This window comes from Bubalus kerabau, chromosome 17 (assembly GCF_029407905.1).
Source record: "Bubalus kerabau isolate K-KA32 ecotype Philippines breed swamp buffalo chromosome 17, PCC_UOA_SB_1v2, whole genome shotgun sequence".
NCBI classification, from domain to species: domain Eukaryota; kingdom Metazoa; phylum Chordata; class Mammalia; order Artiodactyla; family Bovidae; genus Bubalus; species Bubalus kerabau.
In genome coordinates this window covers 39,014,632-39,041,114 of record NC_073640.1, presented here as the reverse complement: position 1 = coordinate 39,041,114, position 26,483 = coordinate 39,014,632, and the positions used below count along the sequence as shown (strand labels likewise).

At 40.4% G+C, this 26,483-nt stretch overlaps 1 protein-coding gene across 7 annotated transcripts in view; it reads right to left on the bottom strand.

The window, feature by feature from the left end:
* Nucleotides 1–6,005: 6,005 nt before the first annotated feature.
* ZFP90 (ZFP90 zinc finger protein) overlaps nucleotides 6,006–26,483 on the bottom strand; it is a 29,750-nt gene continuing 9,272 nt past the window's right edge. For all 7 annotated transcript variants that reach the window (XM_055551095.1, XM_055551100.1, XM_055551096.1 and 4 more), the window contains 3 exons: nucleotides 12,312–12,438; nucleotides 11,887–11,982; nucleotides 6,006–8,056 (listed from right to left, as the gene is read on the bottom strand). In XM_055551095.1, the coding sequence (XP_055407070.1) occupies nucleotides 6,405–8,056; nucleotides 11,887–11,982; nucleotides 12,312–12,438 (1,875 nt within the window). In that variant the 3' untranslated portion in view covers nucleotides 6,006–6,404. The remainder of the gene's footprint in view (nucleotides 8,057–11,886; nucleotides 11,983–12,311; nucleotides 12,439–26,483) is intronic.

Here is a 26,483-nt window from a genome sequence, read left to right as displayed (position 1 = left end):
CCTAAATCCTTCAGGCATGCTGAATAGGTCAGCAAAGGTTCATGGTACGAAGGGGGAACCAAGCTTGATTCCCCAGCTTGGTTGTGTGTGAGGAGGGACCAGATTAAGAGCAGGGAGGCAAACTAACTGTAAAAGAGTTTAAAATTCAGAGACACATATACAACAAATATGCATCACCTTCTTTTAACAAATATTTTGAGTTTTATTAAAAAAACAAAACTATAAAAGTTTGTCTGTCTTTATCCCTTCCCATCCCTTTCCCCTCTAACTCCAGAGGAAACCACCACTCTAAAGCTGATATTTTAATACTTTCCTACCTTTACTTCGCAAATTGATTTTTAAAAAGGTGATACGGACCTTTAATAAGCTTTATCACATTGTATATAATCCCTCTGTAACTTTATTTTCAATTGTTTTTGATGTTAGCCTTGTTAGTACATGTACATGCAGTCCAACCATTCATTAAACATTTGCATTATCTCCTATACTGTGGAAAGGGCACTAAGCAAGATATGTAAGTTGCTGTTCTCAACCATCAAGCTGTTCACCTATTTTTGTACTTTAAGAATGTTATGTTTCAATAAAATTTACAAGTAGATCATGAAAAACGCTGGACTGGAAGAAACACAAGCTGGAATCAAGATTGCCGGGAGAAATATCAATAACCTCAGATATGCAGATGACACCACCCTTATGGCAGAAAGAGAAGAGGAACTCAAAAGCCTCTTGATGAAGGTGAAAGTGGAAAGTGAAAAAGTTGGCTTAAAGCTCAACATTCAGAAAACGAAGATCATGGCATCCGGTCCCATCACTTCATGGCAAATAGATGGGGAAACAGTGGAAACAGTGTCAGACTTTATTTTTCTGGGCTCCAAAATCACTGCAGATGGTGACTGCAGCCATGAAATTAAAAGATGCTGACTCCTTGGAAGGAAAGTTATGACCAACCTAGACAGCATATTCAAAAGCAGAGACATTACTTTGCCGACAAAGATCCATCTAGTCAAGGCTATGGTTTTTCCTGTGGTCATGTATGGATGTGAGAGTTGGACTGTGAAGAAGGCTGAGTGCTGAAGAATTGATGCTTTTGAACTGTGGTGTTGGAGAAGACTCTTGAGAGTCCCTTGGACTGCAAGGAGATCCAACCAGTCCATTCTGAAGGAGATTAGCCCTGGGATTTCTTTGGAAGGAATGATGCTAAAGCTGAAACTCCAGTACTTTGGCCACCTCATGCAAAGAGTCGACTCATTGGAAAAGACTCTGATGCTGGGAGGGATTGGGGGCAAGAGGAGAAGGGGATGACAGAGGATGAGATGGCTGGATGGCATCACTGACTTGATGGACATGAGTCTGAGTGAACTCCGGGAGTTGGTGATGGACAGTGAGGCCTGGCGTGCTGCGATTCATGGGGTCGCAAAGAGTCGGACACGACTGAGCGATTGATCTGATCTGATCTGATCTGATACCCCCCCAAAAATAGAAGGGCATATAAAAAGGAAGTAAAATATTTACTAGGTCAGGTGGTGCTAGGTATTGTAGAGAAAATGAAGCTGGGAAGGGAGATGGGAGTATGCCATGAAGGGGCACTGGTTTTCTACTATTATTATTTTTTGGCCACACCACACAGCTTGTGATATCTGAGTTCCCCTCAGCAGGGATTCAACCTGTACCTTCAGCAATAAAAACAGAGAGGCCTAACCATTGGACTGCCAGGAATTCTCACAAATTGCTATTTCGGTACAATAGTCAAGAAAGGGTTCACTGAATAAATACCTGCTGGAGGTGAGGAACCAAACCAAGTGATATCTAGGGGAAGAGGATTCCAGAAAGAGTGAAAAGCAACAAGATATGGCCATCCTCATAGATCCTGCAAGTTAGCAAACAGAACTTAATGAACCTTGGATGCGGGATGTGAAAGAAAGGAATCAAAAATGGTTACCCAGTTTAGGGCTTGAGCAACTGGGGTTACCTTTTCTCAGATGGGAGGTTTGAGGGAGGAACTTGATAAAAGATGAGATTGGGATGGGGAAATCATGAGTTAGTTCATCTCTGGACATATTAAATTTGGAATGTCTGTTAGAAATCCAAGTGGAGAAGTCAAGTAGGCAGTTGGTTATGAGTATGGAATCTTGGAATGGAGATAAAATTTTCAAGTGAGTATTTAAAGCCTTCAGTCTGGATAAAAGCCCCAGTGAGTGGGACTGTAGAAAAAGAAAAGAGGTCCAAAGACAGAGCACTTTAAGTCCTATATCAAGAGCAAGGGAAGATACGGAACTTCCCTTATACTGCCAACAAAATACAAGTTCTCATTTTCCCCCTGCCAGACTTCAAACATTTTGCCAGCCTAATGAATATGAAATAATATCTCACTGCTTTCTTTTGCAGTATTCTGATTTCAAGATAGAACATCTTTTCATTTTGAAAAGCCAATCTTCTTTGACTATCAACACATCTCCACTGTACTGTTAACAAGACTACATTAAGTACCTATTGTGTCCCTGGCATTGTGATAGCAAGGGAACAAAAAAAGTTAGCCAAATGATGTGGACTCTGCCTTCCTGGAACTCACCATCTACTTCAGGGTTGGGAGAAAAACCAATCAATCAAAAGTACAAATCATGGTAAAGTGAAGGACATCAACATAATCTATTAGAATTTAAAAGAAGGCCAATTTAGCCAGCAGTCATTAAAACCTTCCCTGATGTGACATCTGCATTTTTAACAAAAAAGGAATTAACTAGTTCAGTATCTATCAAAGCCCACTGTAGCTATAAAGACCTGAGCACTAGCATCAGTATACCTAATAACAGAATAATTGTTTTCTTATCCACCCTTGCACAGAGAAATGCAAGAGGCTTTGTAGGACATAATGCCTGCCCTGGGGCCTTTCCCCACACATACCCAGGCAGCAGGAGTGGAAGATTGGTTTTCTCCTGTTTCTCTTTTGTAATTTTGGGACTATTATTCCTGCACTATTATATCTAGTTCACTCTTATATGAGCCTCACACCATCTGGTTATACTTACCTATATATGCTGACACAGTAACCCCATTCTAGATATTTATCTCACTATGGGTATTTTAAGAAAAAAAATTCCATGGAAATAAAAAGGCAAGGGTGCTTCAAAAGGTATAAGTATTCAATGTCATTATTATAAAACCAATGCCCCAAACTACCCAAATATTATTGCAATAGTAGTGGATTTCTTAAGGGGATCATGACACTATGTAGCAACATGAAAACATTTATAAGGTTTTTTATTTAAGTATGATACAAGATTTTATCTACAGTACAGGCAAATACAAATAACTGATATATTAAGAGGTGAAGGTTGTGGGTGAATTGGGGGGACTTAATTTACTGAAATAGTCAAGAAAAACCTTCCAAGGTCCTTCATTTTGTTTCCACTTGGGTCTCTGATTTAAACTATCACCATATCCCTTCTTCCATTCACCCTCAAAAGCCTGTTATATGCAGCTCCTTGAACATAACATGGCTCTGAAGACACGATGAAGATTAGAGGTTAAGAGCTGTACTTTTGCAGCCAGGCAGTTCTGGGTTCCAAGTCTGACCTCTCTCTGGGTTTTTCTCCCCATTAGAAAACAAAGATATAATACATACACTGTTTCTTCAATGCAAGAAACAGAAATATAACACAAGGGGAATCATTCCACTGGTCATGGGAAACCCACTGAATCCCAGGAAAAGCTTTGGAAATTGAATCCAGTCCAGGGACTTTGGGAATGAGAAATGAGAATACCATCATGTCACCTCATCCTCCACAACAGCAGACCTGCTCTCTCTGGTAAGGAATCAGGTTCCAAGCAACTTTAGGCCTTCACCTTACCAGCCTAGCAACCTCAAATCAAAGTATCCTTGCTAAAGTCTGTTTTGGAAAAATTCTGTTCAAAGACTCTAATTGCCTCAACAGTCCCTGAAATTATCTTTGAGCTCCTGGATGTCCTGACTTGTGTTCTTGTGGTCAGTACAGTAGGGATTGTTACAAGAGGAAGAGGGGGGCAAAAGCTGAGCAAAGACAAGATACCACAAAACCTATTAGGGGAGCTGTTAGGATTAAATGAAATGATGGCTGTAAAGTACCTAGCAGTGTCTTTCAAGAAGTAAGCATTCAGTAAATGCTATTATTAACTCACCTGGATGTGATGAGTTTAGCAGTTAATCCCTCTTCCTTTGATGCATCACTCTTTAATCTTAGCCAAGTTCTGAAAATGGAAAAAGACAAACTGACTCCCATTCAACTAAGAAGGCTATTTATTGAAATAATACAATGATGTTCCAAGTATGTAATTCATATTGCCTAGAAAGCTCGGTGTTCGTAAATGCATGGTGTGTGGTTGCTGGGACTAGGCAATCCTCCATTCATGCATGCATCCTGGGCTCCCCCTGCCAATGACGATGTGCTGAGATTCAGGGACTGGTTGGATCTAGGCCAGACTCCACACACAAACCAGTGGTCTCCTTTAGGTATCCTGGAACCAAGTCTTTATAAACTTCCGTAACAGTTATGTTGCACTCAACTGGTTACAATTCATGCCATTCTTGCAAACAGTCCACTATGGGGATCCCCAAACAAAAGCAAAAAGAGTTTCTGATAGGCTTCCCAGATAAGAAGCCAATCAGTGGAGGAGGTTCTGAGTAGAATTACTGACAACATAGGCATGGTCTTGGCATTGTGTGTGCACAAAGGACTAAGTGGTGAACATCACAGAAAAGGTATTTTTGAACAGTACAAAAGTCTTGGGAGGACAGATCTGCTACAGAATAACCCATCGTGATTCACGTGTGATAAATGCACTGGGCTAGACATTCCACATTTCTGACCCCACACACATTTTTCCTGCAGAGGATTATGAAGGATGTTTCGGAGCTGCATCACGTTATCCAGGATGAGACAAAAAGGATAGCTCCTGCTACCTGGCATGCAGAGAAACCAGTAAGAAAGGATTACTATCAACACCAACCTTTACCACTCCTCCCCATGATTCATCATTAGGATGGAAAAATCTGCTTATCCTGGGGGCAGGGGCAGAGGCTCTTTCATGAAAAGTGTCAATTTCCACAGCTGCTCCCAAGTTTATCTGCACTACTGGTGCCAGTGAATGAACAAAGATTCTGGAAATTCCTTTAGCACAGCCCATGGGAGATTTTAAGGGATATTAATGACTAGAGTGGGCTCCTGACGTTTACCTCATGCTTTACTGATGGAAAAGCACCATAGAGCCAAAAATGTTAATTTTTTATGATGAAAATTTCCTTGGCACACAAAATGACCCGCTATATGCTGATTCCCTTAACTGATTTATAGGCAAATTTTATGGCAAGAGATAAATGGATTCATACTTTAGAGTAAAATTAAATTGGGGGATTTTTTTTTTCTCTATGGTTCTGTATTGTTTTCCCATTGATCAAATCAATATAGGAAGCTTGGTGCAGTGCTGTCCCATGGGAGGATCATGAAAAGCACAGCAGAAGACTTAATAAATTCTATGAAACTGACCATATTTCCTGAAATATGATACTTGGGAAAAGGAAAGAAGTCATTAGTAGTTCTACTATTTACAACTTTGGTTGTAAGCTTCCAACAAGCTGCTTTAAATAAATATGACAAATTTGCATATGTCTTGCTGCCTCTTATATTCAACTCCTGAGTGCTTCTTAAATATTTGTGCATCGGATTTATTTTAAAACTTATTTTAAAGCCCTGAATTCCAAAATATCTTTTCAGTGGCAAGACCATGGGGCCAAAGATCCAGAAGACCTGCATTTTCCACCCAGCCTTACTGTTATAAACTGTATCAGGCTTGCAAACCACTTCAGATCTTTGGCTTTCAGTTTCATCTGTACAAGGAAGAGGCTGGACCAGCTGATTTAATTCTTTGAACGGTGAATTCCTGGAGGTGAAACTGGTTTCCATGGTAAATTTAATGTAAGAGCTGCAGTTGAATTCATTTGTCAAGCAATTTAAAAATGAGTTTTGGTCATCACTGTGGGAGTTTTATTTATTAAAAAAGGCTGTAAACACTGAGAGTTACAAATTAAATTGTTGAAAGTTGGTGATTCCCTGCATACATATATTCAAAAGCTTTACAAAGTCCAATATATAGGCATGTCATTTCTAACAGATTATATAAGACATCTGTAGTTGTTTTCACATGTATGTAATCAGATCTGAGAATGTGGCTTTTATTTAAAAAAAAAACAACACTGCTAGTACAGAGATCTCTCAACACACAATGCACACAAGCATACACACCTGCACACATGCGTGCGTGCACACACACACAATTCATTATATCCTCAAGCTTCCTCTCCAGTAAAAATCTTCTGATACTGAATAATATTTTAACTAAAGCTTTCTTCGTATTTCTTAATGTCAAGGGTCCTAGAGTTTATTTCGTGTATGAATTCTCATATGTTTAGTAAGAGCTGAGCTTCGACTGAAGTTTTTCCCACATTCCTTACAAGCATAGGGTTTTTCTCCGGTATGGATCCTCTGATGATCATGCAGATTGGTTTTCTTTCGGAAAGCTCGCCCACATTCATTACATTCATAGGGTTTTTCTCCAGTATGAGTTCTCTCATGCTGAATGAGGGATGAACTCTGACTGAAGGCTTTCCCACAGTCAATACATTCATAGGGTTTCTCTCCAGTGTGGGTTCTCTCATGTTGAGTCAGTGATGAGCGCCGACTGAAAGCTTCTCCACATTCATTACATTCATAGGGTTTTTCCCCAGTATGAATTCTGTGATGCTCTATGAAACTCGTACTCCTTTTGAAAGCTTTTCCACATACATTACATTGATAGGGTTTCTCACCAGGATGAGAAATAGGTTGTTGACTGAAGGCCTGTTCACAATCATAGGGGTTCTTGTCTCCAGTGTGGATCCTCTGATGGTCAGAGAAGTCTGCAATGTGACTGAAATCTTCCCCACAGGCATTGCAATGATAGGACTTCACTTCAGGGACATTGCTTTCATCTTGAGTAAGAGATGAGCTGTGCTTGAAATCTATGCTGTAGTTATTGCTTTGGTAAGGTTTGCCTCTCTTATGAATCCTCATGTGTTTGTAAAGGGATGGGCTCTGACCAAAAGCTCTCCCACATATGCTACATTCGAAAGGTTTCTCTCCTGTATGTGTCCTCTCATGTTGGACAAGAGAAGAACATCGACTGAAAGCTTTCCCACATTCCTTACATTGGAAGGGTTTCTCTCCACTATGTGTAACCTCATGCTGAGTGAGGGATGTGCCATGCCTAAACGACCTCCCACACAAATTACATCGATAAGGTTTTTCTCCTGTGTGAATTCTCTGGTGCTGAACGAGAGAGGAGCTGCGCTGGAAGGCTTTCCCACAAAGACTACACTGATAGGGTTTCTCTCCGGTATGAGCGTTCTCATGCTGACCTAGGGAGGAGCTATGCCTGAAGGCCTTCCCACACACATTACATTCAAAGGGTTTCTCTCCAGTGTGAATTCTCTGATGCTCAGTAAGTTGTGTCTTCCAGAGGAAGGTTTTCCCACAGTCAGTACATTCATGGTGCTTCTTTCCAGGATAAATTCCCTGATCTGTACTGTTGGGGAAAGCTCCATCTCCTTTATGAGTTTTCTCATGTTTAGTCAGAGATGATCTGTGAATAAATGCTTTTCTACATTTATTGCATTTATAAGGTTTCTTTTTTGCAAGGATATTATTCTGATTAAGTAAGTCTGAATTATGTCCCAAATTGCTCCCAAGTGTATCACATTCACTAGACCCTGGAGGAATGTTCAGTTGTGTAATCAGGTCTGTGTTCAATCTACAGTTTTCACCAAATGTATTTTGCTCACAAGTTTCCTCTGGTGTGATTATTTTCTTCTGGGTGGATGAATCTGGCCCCAGATGTCTCTTCCAGTTTTCCTTATGCCTTTCTAACTGGCCACTAAGGTCCCAAGCATCTTCTCCCGTGGTATGTGAGAGCTCATCTGTGCTAAGGGATACTTTAGATATACTCTGCTGCAGATGTGAAGATTTGGCTTCAGGCCTGGTCTTCCAGTCTGAAAGAAACCCAAAGTGCAAATATCCCCTATTCCCCTCTGTTAAAACAAACTGCTACAGTAGGAATGAAAAGACAGCAATTATATATCACTTTGTTTTGAAATTAGTCCAATAACTTCAAAAGAAGACCCTGAATGGAGAAAGGAGGAGTGGAGAGAGATGACAGAGCTATCATTGCAGAGCTATCATGAAGGATAAGTCCAGAATGAGAAAGCCCACATAGGGAGTAAGGGAACCAGTCAGCATGAGAGAGTTAGGCACAGATACAAACAGAATAGGATCATAGTCTTTCATGCAGAGTCCTATCTGCTATTCATGCCTCTTTGTCCATTTTACAAACTGCCATGGAATCTATCTTCCTAATACATTCATTTCATAATTTCTTTCAAGTCATTTCTGAAGCTTCAGATCTTCAAACCTTGCTGAGAAAATATGTAGCCAGTTAACTAACTGAAATGATTCTTTGACATAACTGGAGATAGAGGGCTATACTTCCCAAGCAGATAAAAAAGTAGTATTTCAAGAGGCAAATCATCCTTGCCCTTACAACTAGAGCTGTGGTTTTAGTCTATTTGAGTTCTGATTTTACATTAATCACCTCTCTTAACCAAAAACAATTTATTTTAATCTGCCTAAAAAATTGACCTTTAAACCTTTGTTTAACCTCTGAATACTAACAGCAGAAATTAATTACTGTCTAGGTTCTAAGAATGGTAATCTTTTAAAAACTAAGGGGAGGGAGGTTTCTGGAATGCTGGAGATGTTCCATATCAACAGAAGTTTGGGTTAGACAGGAGAATGCATTTGTCAAAGTCAAATAAATGGTGCTTATAAGAGGTGTAAATTTCACTGTAATGTTTTTTTTAATTAAAAAAAAAAAGAACTATGAACAAATACTGAACTCCAGTCAACTATATACATGCTGAAGTATACAGGGGTGAAATGTACTCATGTCTGCAACTCACTAGGAAATGCATCAAAAGAAAGACAGATTAACAGATGGATAAAGAGATATGTGATAAAGCAAATATAATAGGTTACTATATAACAACAGGTTAACAATTATAGCATCATGGTGGTAGTATACAGTGTTCACTGTATAATCTTTTCAACTTCTCAAATGTTTGAAAATTTTCATATAAACATTAAAAGGGGAAAAAAAAAAACCGTAACTAAAGAACCCTGAATTCCAAAATTCCTTACCCTGGAACAAGACTCAATTCTAAATTCCTGAAGACAGAGAATACTTTGCATTCCTTTTAGAATATTTCTTAGTGGGACATTCAAGAAATGTTTGGTGAAATTAATGAATGAGAAAGTTCTTTCCCCAGCAAGATTCCATAACAATCAATAATTTTCTGACTGCCTTCTATATGCTCTGCAACACAGAAGGAAGATATTTAGAAACATAATAAATAGACACTCCAGGAGCTTAAAAATCTAAGAATAAAAACAAGACAATCTTTTGATGACTTAAAAAAAAAAACAATAGATGGCATGTAGTAAATTTGATTTTGTGTGGTAGAGATTATATAAATGGTATTTGTGACCAGGGAAGAAAGAAACAAGTATATTAGCTTATATTAGGTTTCATGAATGAAAGAGACCTTGACTTTATAGATGGCTTTGGACAGAGAAAAACTATTATCTAATGAGGGAAATTGTATGCTTCTTACAGAGAACATCGGAAAGTATGTAGGGGTGAAATGTACTCAGGTCTGTAACTTCAAAAAGAAATTCAGCCTAGTGGAGCTCTCTTTGGCAGGAATAGAAAGATATTACTGGAAGGTATGATGGGGACCTTTAAATCAAGGGAGTTTCTGCTTCCTATAATGAGGTAAAAGGTTCTTTCAGAGAATGGTAGTTTATGAGATAAAGCATTAAAATCCAACATGGTCCATGACGTGATGAATAAACAAAATGTGATATATCCATACAATGCAATATTACTCAGCAATACAAAGGAATGAAGTTCTGATACATGCTACAACATGAATGAACCTTAAGCTAAGTGAAAGAAGCCAATCACAAAGGGCTACATATTATGATTCCATTTATAGAAAATGTCCAGAATAGGCAAATCCATAGAGACAAAAAGTAGCTTAATGGTTGCCAGGAGCTGGGGGGAATGAGGAGTAGAAAGTGACTGCTGATGGGTATAAGATTTCTTTTTGGAGATATTGAACATGTTCTGCTTAATTAGATAGTGGTGATGGCTGCACAACTCTGTATTTATCCCAAAACAACCACTGAAATGTACACTTTTAAAGGGAGAATTTTATGGTATGTCAATTATACTTCAATTAAACTATGATTTTAAAAACCCAATATGGATTACAAAAAGATAGAGTGAGCAATTTCAACTGGGAATTATAGTAATCTAAATCTGAGGTGTGGTTTAAGATGTCACCAGTCCAATTTAAAACGCAGGAAAATCTAAGATATTTCTCAAAGGAGGAAAATAACTTGGATTGAAAGAAAAAGACTAGACTGACTGTGGTTTCTGGCCTGAGGGACTGGCAATCTGATAATTCCTGATGGGCAAGAGGAGATATGGGTAATAGGTAAGGTAGCAAAATGTGCTGACTGGGGATGCAAGATGATTAACTTAGACTTTACATCTTTAATAAGAACTCTGTGGGACTTGCATTGGAGGGGTCCTGTGGGAAGGGAAGAGAAAAAAAAAAGTAACCAGGGTATAAGTAAGGACAATTCTGAGTCTATAGCACAGAATAAAGACTTGTGACTATCAGAAGGCAGGCACCCTTTTATAGAGAAGTAATATAGAATGGGCTTCCCAGGTAGCTCAGCTGATAAAGAATCCACCTGCAATGCAGGAGACACTGGTTTGATTCTTGGGTCTGGAGAGTTCCCCTGGAGAAGGGATAAGTTTACACACTCCAGTATTCTTGGACTTCCCTGGTGGCTCAGACAGTAAAGAATCTGCCATGCAATGTGGGATACCTGGGTTAGATCCCTGGGTTGGGAGGATGCCCTGGAGGAGGGCATGGAAACCCAGTATTCCATGGCATTCCAGTATTCTTGCCTGGAGAATCCCCATGAACAGAGGAGCCTGGAGGGCTATAGTCCATGGGTTAGGAAAGAGTCAGACATGACTGAGCAACTAAGGACAGTATAGAAAGAACGGAGAGGAAACCAGAAGGCAGGCTCCTAATCCTAAAGACAGATTCACTAGGAGGGAAAAGCAAGAAAAGCCAAAGACCTAAAGCCAAGAAGCACTGAACAAGTGGGGAAGTCAGGAGAGAAGGATACTCTAGGAGCTTTGGAGAGTAGAAATGAATCAGATGGGCAGGAGTGCAGGACAAGAGGAAGATAGCATTGGTCCCCAGACAGGTGGAACAGGAGTGCAGTCAGGGAAAGAAGTCTGGAGGGAGGGAGAATCAAGATTATGGGTATTCCTACAAGTCTGGGGCATTGACAGTGAAAGCAGCAAGATGAAACAAAGAGGAGACATGGGAGTTCAATTAATGTCTGAATGAGTAAGAAGAGAGATCGCCAAACAATGCAGGGAGACTGAGGATACTAGAGGAGAAAATGATCCAGAAGTAGGGTTACAAGACAGGGAGAGATGGCATTCTGACTAAGACAAAGGGCTACTTTCAAAAAGGAAAAAGGGGTACCTTTTCCTCCGAGACCTATCAACAGCAACACGCCCTACTGGAGAAGGGAGACACACAAAGGTGTCATCCAGGAGACGGTGCAGCTCTTCTACAGATGGAGGAGCTCCCAAGGCAGCAAAGTGAAGGTGCGTCCCTCTCCCTCAGCTGTGCCACATTCTGCACTGATTCTTGGATTCTCCCTCATTTACCTGGACAGACAGGTCTTTGGATTTCTCCCTCTGCTATCCATGGTTCTTCTCCTTGCTCCAATTTGAAGATCACCTCTGGCTTGGAAACTTGATATCCTGCTCATAGGTAAACACATAAGATTTGGTTGTTTATGCAAGTTGACAAAAGAACCCTCTAAAAGTCAGAACTAAGACTTATCCTCAGCAACTCTGAAGGGAAAAAAAAAAGGTGCAATTTGAGGAGTCATGCAATCAAATGGCCTATTTCTGGTTCCTATTTACCTAAAAAGCAGGCTCAGAAACCCATAAAGCTGGGTCTCAACAAGATGAACAAACTCTAACCCTGAACACCCTGCTCACAGTCACCCAAACTATGAGCCCCACAACCTGATCTTCTGAGAAAGGGAAGACCTGCCAATACATAGACAAGAAGATGTGGTCCTTACCAAGAGAAACCAAGTGGCTATAGTTCTCCAGCATCACATCCCTGTACAAGCGCCTCTGAGCAGCATCCACGTGGTGCCATTCTTCCTGGGTGAAGTTCACAGCTACATCCTTAAATGTCAGTGACTCCTGTAGGAACACATTCTTGCTCAAGTAGGGATCAATCCCACAAATGTTCCCATGGCAATACTGGGAACCTACTATAGGGTCTATCAAAAAAGGTGATCACATGTTTGATATCCTGAGGGGGCAAAGTGGGTTAAATATACTAGTTGTTACACAATTTTATAGAGAATCTAATATGGCACACAGGAAAGTCACGAGGGGCAATATATTCCACAATCCTGTATGCCTACTTAGCTTTCTTCTTGTTCCCTTCAAAGCCAAGTCTGTCTATATTATCACCAATTCCTCACTGCCCATGCACTGTCTTTGCTACAAAACCCAAATACAGCAGGGAATAAAAAGTGACTGCACCCCTCCATCCCCATTGCCAATCCCACTAAACTCCCTACAAGTAACTACTATTAACAGTTTGGTGTATATACTAAGCCGTCCCTTTCCATGTTTCCTTCACCCCCTCCCCTCCCCCACACAGTCTTGTTTTATGAACTATCATTTATATTGTTCTACATCCTGCTTTTTAGATTTAGCTATGCATCTTGGAAGTCTTCCCTTAGTGCTTTGTATACTTTCACCTCATTACTTTCAATTGCTTCACAGCACTCCAGAGTGCATTTGGAGTACCATCACACACCCATCACCTAAAACTCACAGTACTCTACTGTGCTAAGAATAAGATTCAAGCTCACCCCATCCCTCACTGGGCTCTGGCCCTGCTGACCTTGCTGACCCCTGAACACATTAAGCTTCTTCCCACCCTGAGCGCTGGATTGCCACATGGCTGACAACCAGTCACTAGTCCTTTAGGTCTCACATCCAGAATTGCCACCTGAGAAAAGGTGTCTCACCACCTCCTTCTCATTTACTATGCATCATATTACCATGCTTAATTTTCCTCCTAGCACACACAAGTATCTCTCACTGTCCAAATTCCTGCCACCTGAACTTTAACTCAGGAACGAAACAGATGCAGATTTAAAAGGATGCTTGTACTTCTAGTAATTATCTGGAATTTCTTATTAGCTTTTGTGTCTCCCTGACTGCACATTCTGTGAGAATAGGGACTTTACTATCTTATTCAGTTATATGCCCCTCAAGTGCCTAAAGTGATACCCAGCACATAGTAGATGCTGAAAAAAATACTTGGTGAATGAATAAATGGACCAATTCCTTTTGGATATTTGTATTAATTCCAATATTTTGCTATTACAAGCATCACTGCAATACACCCTTTGGGCAAATATGCTAGAATTTCTGTAGGCTGGCTAGCTAGAATTAGAAATGCCAGATTAGAGGTATTTTGCAAGCTATACTCCCCTCCAGTCACTCCTTCCTTACCCCCGACTGAAACCAGGCTGGCTAAGGACTCCCATGCCTCTGAATAGTCAAGTTCTGCTGTTCATGTGTTGATTTCTGTCTTGCCTCACCAAGCCTTGTTAAGATACCTGTCATCATGCTCAATATGAAATACGTCCTTTGGTCTTGGTGAAACTGATTTCTACCTCAAGAAGTACATAATGAAGTATGTAAAGACGATCAGCAGGAAAGCAAAGCCATGAGATTGCTGGAGCTGTAAGGGAAAGTTACATGGTTTCTGCCTGATTTCATGCCCTCCCTGTGTGCTGAGCTATAACTGAACCTAAAGAGTTCTTAGGTTCCTGGAAGACATCATCCTCTCCCCACCCTCCTGTCCATCTGTCCCTTGCTAATTACATTTCACACTTTGGAGGTAGATTAGCACATCTTCACAGAGGTCTTCTATCTCCCAACAGAGGGTCAATCCCCATATGATGTGCTTTAAGCCGATCTGCAAATCCACAACTATTTAAACAGACCTAGTAATCTATTTAATCCTTGTTACCACCCTTATGGCAGAAAGCGAAGAAGAACTAAAGAGCCTCTTGATGAAAGTGAAAGAGGAGAGTGAAAAAGCTGGCTTAAAACTCAACATTCAGAAAACTAAGATCATGGCATCCGGTCCCATCACTTCATGGCAAATAGATGGGGAAACAATGGAAACAGTGACAAACTTTATTTTTCTGGGCTCCAAAATCACTGCAGATGGTGACTGCAGCCATGAAATTAAAAGACGCTTGCTCCTTGGAAGAGAAGCTATGATCAACCTAGACAGCATATTAAAAAGCAGAGACATTACTTTACCAACAAATGTCTGTCTAGTCAAAGCTATGGCTTTCCAGTAGTCCTGTAGGGATGTAAGAGTTGGACTATAAAGAAAGCTGAGCACTGAAGAACTGATGCTTTTCAACTGTGGTGTTGGAGAAGCCTCTTGAGAGTCCCTTGGACTGCAAGGAGATCCAACCAGTCCATCCTAAAGGAAATCAGTTCTGAATACTCATTGAAAGGACTGATGCTGAAGCTGAAACTCCAATACTTTGGCCACCTGATGCAAAGAACCAACTCATTGGAAAAGACCCTGTTGCTGGGAAAGACTGAAGGCAGGAGGAGAAGGGGAAGACAGAGGATGAGATGGTTGGGTGGCATCACCGACGCGATAGACATGAGTCTGAGTAGGCTCCGGGAGTTGGTGATGCACAGAGAAGCCTTGCGTGCTGCAGTCCATGGGGTCGCAGAGTCGCATATGACTGAGCAACTGAACTTCCTAGTTAGATGGTGAGCATTATGAGAGCAGGGGCCATATTTTTTCTTTTTTTAACTCTAAAATACCAGTGTCCAGTAAGTATCTGACCCAACACTAAATATCTGTTTCCAGACTGAGCTGAGCCTTAAGGAGATGGCTGAGATCTGAATTTTAGAGAAAAGGGAGTGGCCCCCATCTCCTAGTGACTGAGGTGCATGATCACATTCATAAACAACAATGGTTCCTCCCTATCATATCTCTGCTCAACACTGTGGCTGTGTCTCCACAAGAACAGTGAAGGGCTGAAAATGTGGTAGATTTTTCTGACAGAGGTCAGGAATCTGACTGTGCCAGGCAAGATGATGCTAGATTAAAAAAGAAAAGAAAGACACTAGATATGTATTAGGTACCTGGCTTTACCATATGCACTGTGGTAGAAGAAAAATGCAAATGAAAAACACTGCAGTCCTTGAATAGGTTTCAGTTTATTTTAAAATGTGTGATTTATTACTGTGTATTGTGAGGTACACAGTAATAATACACAGTAAAGTGAGGTGCTACCAATGTTCTGGGCACAGGAGAGAAACTTTAAGGAAGCTTATGTACTGGGCCTTGAGGGGTAAGTACCATTAGGCAGGGAGAAGAAAGAATGGGAATCCAGTCCTGGGATTGACAAATGAGAGAAGGGAGGCTGGTCTTGGGATGCAGATGACCAGCAGGGAAAAGGTTTGGACCAAAGCAGACATTTTAAGTTAAGTTGTGAGAAGTAACACCTTTCCATTCCTACTCTGTCCTCTAAACATATAGCCCCTGTGGTTTAGGAACAGAGTTGCCAACCAACCTGTATTCCTTTGCTTAACTGGTTCCCTATGTTTAATGCATGGACTCTTGACTTTATTCTGCTTCCCCAAATAGGCTGAATGAATGGTAAAGTACGTGCTGACCAGTAAACATATGTCTAGTCCATGCCACTCATCACTTCTTGCCCTGGTTGGACAGCTAACCTGTTCTACTACTCATGGTTTCACCAATTCTTTCCTATGTACTATCAGAGTCACTTCTCTAAAACACACATTTGATCATGCATACAAACCCTTCATTTCTTCCCACTTTTCCCAATACTTACTGCCCTCACTCAGCGCATGCCACCATCATCTCTTACCTGGGTCACTCCCGCCTTTTCCACTCATGCCCCACCCATCTCAAGTCTGTTTTCCATATAACAACTAGACTCATCTTCTTAAAACCTTTCAGAGCAGGTCATTCCTTTGCTTAAAAGCCTCTGATGACATCCCAATTGACCCCAAGTAAAAGTCAAAGTCTCTACAGTAGCTACACAGTCCTTCACAATCCGCCCCCACGCCCCAACTCCCTGCCTTCATCCTAAACCTCATCTCCAACCTACTGCTCTCTTACCTTCACTCACCCCACCCTCCTAACAACAACTGGAACACAATGCACATGCTTCCACCTTCAGGTCTTTGCTTTGCCTGTTCCTTGACTTGGAAGTCTCTTCCTGAAGATATGCACACGGCTCCCCACTCACTTTCTTCAGCTTTTTGTTCAAATGTCACTTCACCAAAGCAAACTTCCCTGACCACATCATATAAAATAGCACCCCCCACAACCCTCAACTGTCATTCTGTTCTTTTCCCTTTTCATAGTCCTTATACCTGATATGTGACATTTTCATTTGTTTACAGGCTGCATCCCACAGCAGAATATAAATTCCAGGAGTGTAGGAATATTACCTATTTTCTCTATAGCTAATAAATATTTAATAAACTTTCCTTGAGATTAAAAATTAGACTCCTTGTTGTGAGCTCCTGAGCCCTTCCTAAGTCCTCACCTAATCCCACAGCCTCAGCTTTGGCTTCTCTTTCCCTTGCACACCATGGTTCAGTGTGGAGAACATTTACACCTCCTTGACACAAAACGATCTCTTTCTCTTCTGCAAGTTCTGCTTCAAAAGGCTGGTCTTCCCTTCTCTGCCTGCCTAACACTCTCACCAAGACTCAATCAAGTTCTCCCCTTGAGGCTCTATTCCTACCTACAGCTCTGGGTTAAGTCCACACCCACCACAGCTCCCTCCCTGGGTTTCTCTTCAGCACAGCTCCTAAGACTACATAAATCACAGTGACTGTTACCTAATTGTTCAGTGGTCTTCTAGGGGGTCAAGTTCCTTGTCTTAGGAACCTTCAAATCTTCAGAGGCCAGAACCATTTCCGGACATAAGGACAGTCAAGAGTTTGCAAGATTAAATAGGTAAAAAGAGCCTTGGTGTGAGTCAGCCACTATGAATTAGATCACCTTTAGGGCATTCTAATGCAAGTCACACCTCAGACTGTAATGATCCAGTGATGCCTTACAAACACTGCTTATCCTTCTTCCAGATATAACTGGAACTCATAATCAATAAGTTTTAAAAATTAACAAGGAGTATTAAATATTCCCCTCCCTCATGCTGACATAAAGAGGACCTTGGCCAAAAGATGGAGCCCAAAGCAAAGAACTGGAAACAGCACATGCTAAGTTGAGAAGGCCCAATGTCATGGGCCCCTAAAAGGCTCCACAACTAATAAATGTGTAGTTTCCTTAGACAAATCACACACATCTCCTGGAGATCCAATTTTCTCATCTATGACACAGACTCCCTGAACTGAAGAAATAAGAGTTCTACCAGCAAAAGGGTGAAAGAGTATATCCAGAAAGGACATTTACAACTGTAAAGCGACAGGTTCCTTCAACTATACCCTATACCAACCCTGTGGGAGAACTCCCCTAAAACTAATACTCCGGAAACTTTGTAGTTTTAAAACTTTGCAAAGCTGAAAACCAGAGTCTGGCAGCTAATGAGTAAAAATAATCTTAATTATTTGTTATATATTTTAAAATATTATATTTATACTATATGTAATCTTTATTATATTTAATAGAAAATGTAGTATTTAATTAGGTATATTATATACAATTGGCCACACAATGCCCTAACGTGCTAGATCTATGCTGTCTAATACAGTATCCACTAGCCACATGTGAATACTGAATACTTGTAATGTGGCTAGCCCAAATTAGGACATGCAGTTAAGTGTGAAACAATGGATTTCAAAGACTTAGTACAAAAAAAAAAGTAAAACATGTCATTAACAATTTTAAAACGTTGATTTACGTAGAAATGGTAAGATTTTGGCTATATTAGCTTAAATAGTATAAATTACTAAAATTAACTTCACCCGTTTTTTTTAACATTGTGGCTACTAAAAAATTTTAAATTATCCATGTAGCTTGTATTATGTTTGTTTTGGATAACACTGTTCTAAATTGTTCTAGATCTCCACCTCAGGTCATTCTCTCTAGGTGACTGAATCATCTTTCTAATTTTGCATCCTGCCATACATCCCATGCTTTCCACAAGTGGACTCTTTGCCCTAACTATATTATTACTCTTTCACGTTTCCTTGCCTTTGCACATCCTGTTCTGACCATTGTTTATTTTCTTCCCTCAGCTCTAGACGAAAAATTCTGAGTCATCCTTCTAGAACTAGTTCTTCAGTCTCTTTCTTTCTGAAGCTTTTCCAGATCCTGCATCCTCCCCCTGCCACCTCTGGTATTTGGTCTCTATCTCCATTTCAGAACTGTAGCTATATTTTCATGTTCTTCTCCCTCAACAATTTCTCAGACTTCTTTTCACTTCAGTATTTTCAAAACTATGTATGTTGGAATTTTCCAGAATCACATAGGCAAATTAGAAAAATTGACCAAGCGTGAGGGGCCCTACCAGGCAACATTTAAAAGCCCCTCATGTGATACATCATAAAAAAGCAACAATTAACATTTATTGAGCATTCACCACAGCCCACACATCCTCTCACTAAATTTTCTCACTGACTCCTTACTGCCAGCCCACAGGAAGCAGGCACCTTCTCCTGACTGGTTCTGAAGGGCAACTCTGGCTAAGAATACCACCTGGCATAGAGCAGGCATTCCAAAAATGTCTGCTGAGTAAATGAGTAGGGTCTGGGTAATTCTTACCAAAGGAAAATGAGGAGTTATTTTGAGGGTTAAAAAATATAAAAATTAGCAAATTCTGATCTTGAATTATAAAAAGCAGGGGTAAATGGCAAAATGATGGCATTAATAGCCAAATCTAAAAGCTGGCTCCTCTGAAATACTGGCCAAACAGAAAAATCTCTGACAAATCTAGTGAAAGAAGAAATAAAAATAAATAAAATTTTAAATAAGGGGATACAAATGTCCATTGCTCAGGCATATACAAACTAAGGAAGATTTTTAGCAAGAAGACCCACCAGCAAGATTTTCTGATGTCCGGTGGACAAAGAAAGATACCTTGGTTTTGGTGATATGTATAGAACAGGAGCCTGCCAGAAGAATTTTTTTGAATAATCCTGAGGCAGACTAATTTTGAGTGGCCTGTTCTGAAATGATGGATCAAAGGGGCAATGCGGGTCACCTTGAATGCGACTACTAGGTATAGTGGAAATGAGTATGGAACACAGTTTCTGCACTACCAGTGTTTAACAGTTCGGCCAAATGTCATCCTGCTGTGAAGAGATTTACAGCACCCAACTTTACTTTTCCAGATAATTAACGGGTTTCATATGTGATAAAATTTTTTTTTTTGAAAAGCAGAATATTTATAAACATATACAGTAGATGGAGCTTTAAAAACACAAAGAGATTCTACCATGGGGTAAGATATAGTAGTTTGCAGCGGACCAGAACAACAACAAAAGCACTCACAAAAAGCATCTAGTTAAATGCAACTTATTGGTGTAAAAACAGAGAAAGCTAGAATGTTAAAATTCAGGAGAGAAGTAAATGACAGAAAGGATATGGGAAAATATAGTTGTTTTTCCTGGGGGCACTCACCGATTTTGGCTACAGGAAGGAAATTGAATATTGAGTTTGTCTCAAGCAGAGGGCTATAGCTTGCGGGGGTGACAGGTGAGGGTTAAGGGAGATCAGAAACCAGGGAATGGAAGAATTTAGGCAATCAAGGCTGGAGTGAAAATTCAAACACAGCCAGTCTCTTGAAATTTTCGGAATACTGACACAGGGCAGGAACTTGAAAAATCTAAGCTGAAAAACAGTATTGGGGGAAAAAAATGAACAGAATTCATGAACTGCCAGTAGAACAGACTCTTGGAGAACACAACATGCTAACAATAAAAGCACAAGGTCATCCCAGAGGTAGATTGTATCTTATCAAAACTGCAAATAATCCCTGACTCATATTTAAAAATCTACCTAGAAGGAAAACTCAGAAACAGATGTCTTCACTCACTGTAGTTATCTAAATGTTTAAAAAAGAAAGAATACCAAACCTTTATAAACTTTACAAGAGAAAGGAAGGTGGGACCTTTCCTGTTCATTTTATGAGGCCAGTACAACCTCAACACCAAAAACTTTAAGACATTTCAGTAAACTCAAGTTATAGATCGCTTATCTTATGAAATTTAGATGCAAAATCCTAAAATCAAAAAAAAAAATTCCAGCCGTATCAATGGAAAATATACCTTGACTAAATGATGTTTATTAGAGAAATCAAAGGATGGATTTAATATTTAAAATTCAACTGACTTAGCCTTCTACTCCTCTATCTCAGATTCTCCTTTCTCCCTTGCATTTTGTACATTTCTCTTCTGCCTTCCCTTCTCAGAGTTGAAGAGTCAGAACAGCCCTGCCTTGGAAGATGAGAAAGGTGGTATGGCAATGTACCCACCTGCATCAAGAGTGCTGAGGGCAGGTGGAAGAAATTGTTAGCATGGCTGAGATACCAGTAACACTGAGCAGATAAGTAAATGTATTGAGGATGTTGAGAGCCTGGTTTCTCACTGCTGGAAAAAATTATCTAATAAAATTGAAAGGAGAGAAGCTAGGAAAACCACCTGGAGTACTGGACTGGAATGTAACTCAAAATTTTAAATACACAGAAATAGTTATACTAAAAAAAATAAGGGGATAAACCAATAAAATACCCAACAATGTGTTAAGAAATGTGAAAGATCTTAGTGAAGTGGGTAATTTTAAAATCCTAGGCCACCAATGTTGACAGAAAAAAGGAGAGGCAGTAATTGAGGAAGAAATAGAGAAAGTCATCCTTGCTATAAAAAGCCTGGATCTAAATGTTTTATAGGTAAATTATTTCAAAAGACAGAACTGAAAAGCAATCAAAATGTTTCTACAAATTAACTGTGAGCATGCCACCAAAACCTGCCAAAGAGCCACCTCTTGCTCTGAGGGTTGCTTTACTTAAGAACACAGATGTAATTAAAAAAAAAATTGTTTTAATCACCTATTGTAACCAATGGAATTTTATCCCAGTATTAATAGTAGAAGCATTAGAAGCAATTTAAATGTTCTATGAGAAATGGTTAATTTTGGCATATATTTTAAGCAATATAAAACAGCCTTAAAAATGATTTAAAAAATGAAAGATTCTCTCAAAAATTATACTTAATGTTTAAGGGACGTGTTTAAGGGAAAAACATATATAGGGAGAAAAGAAGGAAATTCATGAGAATAATGAAGTGCTAAAAGAATTTTTTACTAAAAAGTCTGTATTAAATATATGCTCACATACTTTGATAAAATGTATTTTAATAAAGGTAATGGAAGTCACAGAAAAGTCAGGAAAAAAATTTTATTTTTGAAATGTGTCTTAGAGGAATAGGTTTTGACATACTAACACTGTCTTAAAAACAAATTTCTTAAAACTGTTCAGTGGAAAAAAAAAAAACTGTTCAGTGAAAGTCACACTGTTTCATGCAGTTACTTTATCAAAAAATGAGCATCACCACAAATGGAAAAATTACATTTTTATTATGTGAGGAGAAGAAAATGCAGAAAGTATAAAATGACTTCTTAGGGTTAAGTGATTATTAATGTTTGTTCATGAGACACCCACTTAAAGCATGTGTACTTTGGAGCAAAGGATGAAAGAAGTCAGGTGGCCCTGCTGCACAAAAGCAGGAAGCCCCATACAGAGACAGATGGGTAAGCACATCACTCCATGACCTAAGAGAGCACTATGACAAGTATGCACAGTGCACAGGAGAGGCACTTGATCTTACCCAGGGGAAGTAGGGTCTGAATTGAAGCTTAGAGACCAGCACAGTCAGCTCGGGAAGAGGTTAAGAAAGGGGGCCTCCACACAGAGGGAGCCTGAACATCCCTGACCACAAATATCCTGATCTGGTTCAGCAAGTGGCTTGGTTTCCCTGGAACATTGTGTCTGAGTTGCAGTGACTTGAGACAGCTTTTGCTGGGTCTGTTCATCCTGATGACCAAGCCAGAGCTCTCTTGGGATCTAAAGTCAACAGACACCAGGGCCTGGTCCCTTTGCAGTGCCTCCCCTTCAAGATACAACACCGAGAAACCTGGTCACCACAAGCAGCTTTTGCTTATAAAACCTTCCTCATTTCCTACTTTTCCAGTGGCTTCAACTTTAAGAATGGTAAACAGCTTTTCAAAATCCTAACTAAAAACACAGTACATATATAATGAAAAAAAAAAAAGAATGCATAGGGTTTACATAGCTATAGTTACTAACAATCTATACATAGATCCCCAAGATTTGGGGGTATCTCACCTGACCCATCTCTGCTCCCACTGCCCTCCCACCATAGGGTGACTTCAATTGTTTGTTAGCCAAGACCTGGGAGAAGGTCTTACCCGCAGGAGCCCCAACTTTCAAACTCTTGCTCCTGCACATCATTCACAGCAATCTTTAATTGTACAGTTCCCAGCTCAAAAACTTGGGCTCAAGCTACAACAATCTCCTCGCAGCTCCTTGAACACACCAGACACACATCCCACTGTTTCTCCAGACATGAATGTTAACTCCCATACTTCCTTCCATTCCTTCATTCATACAGTCATTGAGCATATAGTTAATGAACCCCTATGATATGTTAGGACACTTTTCTAGGCAATTGGGAAACATTAGTAAACAAAAAGCAGAGACCATTACAAATTTTGTTCACTAACGTATCCCAACCATCTAGAAAAGTGTCTTGGGCTTCCCTCATGGCTCAGCTAGTCAAGAATCCATCTACAATGCAGGAGACCTGGGTTTGATCCCTGGGTTGGGAAGATCTCCAACAGAAGGGAAAGGCTACACTCTAGTATTCTGGCCTGGAGAATTCCATGGTCTGTATAGTCCATGGGGTTGCAAAGAGTTGAACACAACTGAGCAACTTTCACTTCTTCAGAAAAGTGTCTTAACACAACATAGGGGTTCAGATAGGGGTTCAGTGACTATCTGCTGAATGAATGAATGGATTACCAAGGCCAAAAAGAAAAAAGCCCAAAATCCCTTGTATTCTCATCTTCCCACACCCACTGTCAGACAGGACAATGGTTTCAGGTGTAGGCCCCTCATCTTCTTGCCTCCCAACCTGTGTTCCCAGATGCTCAGTTGTGTCAGACTCTTTGAGACCTCATGAACGGTAGCCTGCCAGGCTCATCTGTCCACAGGATTCTACAGGCAAGAACACACTGGACTGGGTTGCCATTTCCTTCTGCAGGGGATCTTCCCAATGCAGGGATAAAAACCACATGTCCTGTATTGGCAGGTGGATTTTTTTTTTTACTACTGAGCCACCTGGGAAGCTCCCCAACCCCTGACCACAGTCAGTCAGCTCTACTCCCATTCCCTTCATTTTTACTTGCTTCGAGCCTGCTCCTATTCAAAGATGCAATCTTCATTGAATCTTTCCCACAGGCACACTTTCCTCTCCCTTCTGAACTTAAAGCAGGCTCTGGATCTCTGCAGCAACACTTGACACCACCTTTCTAGTGCTATACTTCTACATGAGGCTGTCTTTCCCTACTAAATTAACTTCCCGGATAAGTAGTCACATGACTCACTATTCAACTTTTGTACTCCTAACAGAAGCAGAAGATATTAAGAAGAGGTGGCAAGAATACACAGAAGAACTGTACAAAAAAGATCTTCACGACCAAGATAATCACGATGGTGTGATCACTCACCTAGAGCCAGACATCCTGGAATGTGAAGTCAAGTGGGCCTTAGGAAGCATCACTACGAACAAAGCTAGTGGAGGTGATGGAATTCCAGTTGAGCTATTTCAAATCCTGGGAAGATGATGCTGTGAAAGTGCTGCACTCAATATGCCAGCAAATTTGGAAAACTCAGCAGTGGCCACAGGACTGGAAAAGGTCGGTTTTCATTCCAATCCCAAAGAAAGGCAATGCCAAAGAATGCTCAAAGTACCGCACAATTGCACTCATCTCACACGCTAAATGCTCAAAATTCTCCAAGGCAGGCTTCAGCAATACGTGAACTATGAACTTCAAGATGTTCAAGCTGGTGTTAGAAAAGGCAGAGTAATCAGAGATCAAATTGCCAACACCCGCTGGATCATAGAAAAAGCAAGAGAGTTCCAGAAAAACATCTATTTCTGCTTTATTGACTATGCCAAAGCCTTTTACTGTGTGGATCACAATAAACTGTGGAAAATTCTGAAAGAGATGGGAATACCAAACCACCTGACCTACCTCTTGAGAAACCTATATGCAGGTCAGGAAGCAACACTTAGAACTGAACATGCAACAACAGACTGGTTCCAAATAGGAAAAGGAGTACGTCAAGGCTGTATATTGTCACCCTGCTTATTTAACTTCTATGCAGAGTACATCATGAGAAACGCTGGACTGGAAGAAACACGAGCTGGAATCAAGATTGCCGGGATAAATATCAATAACCTGAGACATGCAGATGACACCACCCTTATGGCAGAAAGTGAAGAGGAACTAAAAAGCTTCTTGATGAAAGTGAAAGTAGAGAGTGAAAAAGTTGGCTTAAAGCTCAACATTCAGAAAACAAAGATCATGGCATCTGGTCCCATCACTTCATGGCAAATAGATGGGGAAACAGTGGAAACAGTGTCAGACTTTATTTTGGGGGGGCTCCAAAATCACTGCAGATGGTGATTGCAGCCATGAAATAAAAAAACGCTTACTCCTTGGAAGGATGGTTATGACCAACCTAGATAGCATATTGAAAAGCAGAGACATCACTTTGCCAACAAAGGTCCGTCTAGTCAAGGCTATGGTTTTTCCTGTGGTCATGTATGGATGTGAGAGTTGGATTGTGAAGAAAGCTGAGCACCAAAGAAATGATGCTTTTGAACTGTGGTGTTGGAGAAGACACTTGAGTCCCTTGGACTTCAAGGAGATCCAACCAGTCCATTCTGAAGGAGATCAGCCCTGGGATTTCTTTGGAAGGAATGATGCTAAAGCTGAAACTCCAGTACTTTGACCACCTCATGCAAAGAGTTGACTCATTGGAAAAGACTCTGATGCTGGGAGGGATTGGGGGCAGGAGGAGAAGGAGACGACAGAGGATGAGATGGCTGGATGGCATCACCGACTCGATGGACGTGAGTTTGAGTGAACTCTGGGAGTTGGTGATGGACAGGGGGGCCTGGTGTGCTGCAATTCATGGGGTCGCAGAGAGTCGGACACGACTGAAGGGCCATGCTCACAGAAAGAGAACCACTGACAATGGGAAATTTCTGCCTAAAAAGCCCCATTTGTAGGGCCAGTGTTCTGTCATGTCCTGTCCTCCGTCTAGTCATCAACTGCAGCCTGAGGTAGGTAACCCAAGTGAACACCGTCAGGCAATTCTATGAGAATACAGCTGAACCAGAGTGCTTTAGGGAACACAGGCTTAAAAGTGAAGTTTAAAGAGGTCCCTAAGTTCACTGCTCAGAACACAGATCCATTTTCACCATCAAAACGTAATCCTACCCCCAACGTGGAAATGATAATCACCTCCATGATGTGTTAAGTATGTTAAGTCATCTGAATTCTCACAAGCTGAGGAAACACTTTATATGGAAAGGTGCTGATGACAGTGATTTCCTCTGGCTCTCCTAAAACCAAGTAACTGTTTGTTCTAGTTTTGTTACTTGTCTTACTCCTGAAGGCTCACTCATTAAAATGAAAACATGTAACAAGAAGTAAAATAATATAAAGGCATGATATACTGTGTTTAATTTACTGTAAACTGCTTTTAAAGAACATCAGTAATTTTTATCTGCTTCGACTGTCTCCTGCCCTAGCAACTAGAATTTGTGATTTTTTCCCCCTTAACTGTAGGAGAGTGTGGATTAAAACACCAACTGAACCTTGTTGTATTTTCACGGATAGACTCTATGTAATTCAATGGGTAAGCTCAGAGTTGGGATGCTTCTAGAAAGTGCCTCCTCTCTCACAAGAATAAATAGGTTCACAAATCAGTATCATATTAATTAAGTCGAAGGCTGGACATCTTGGGACGTGCATTACTATACCTGTTAAAGCAGAAAAGAACACGAAAAGCTATGGGACAATCTTCCTTTGTTGTTTCCCTCCTTGCCTGGGAAGAGACCATCTCCAGCCTCTTCCTAAACAACTCCAGACC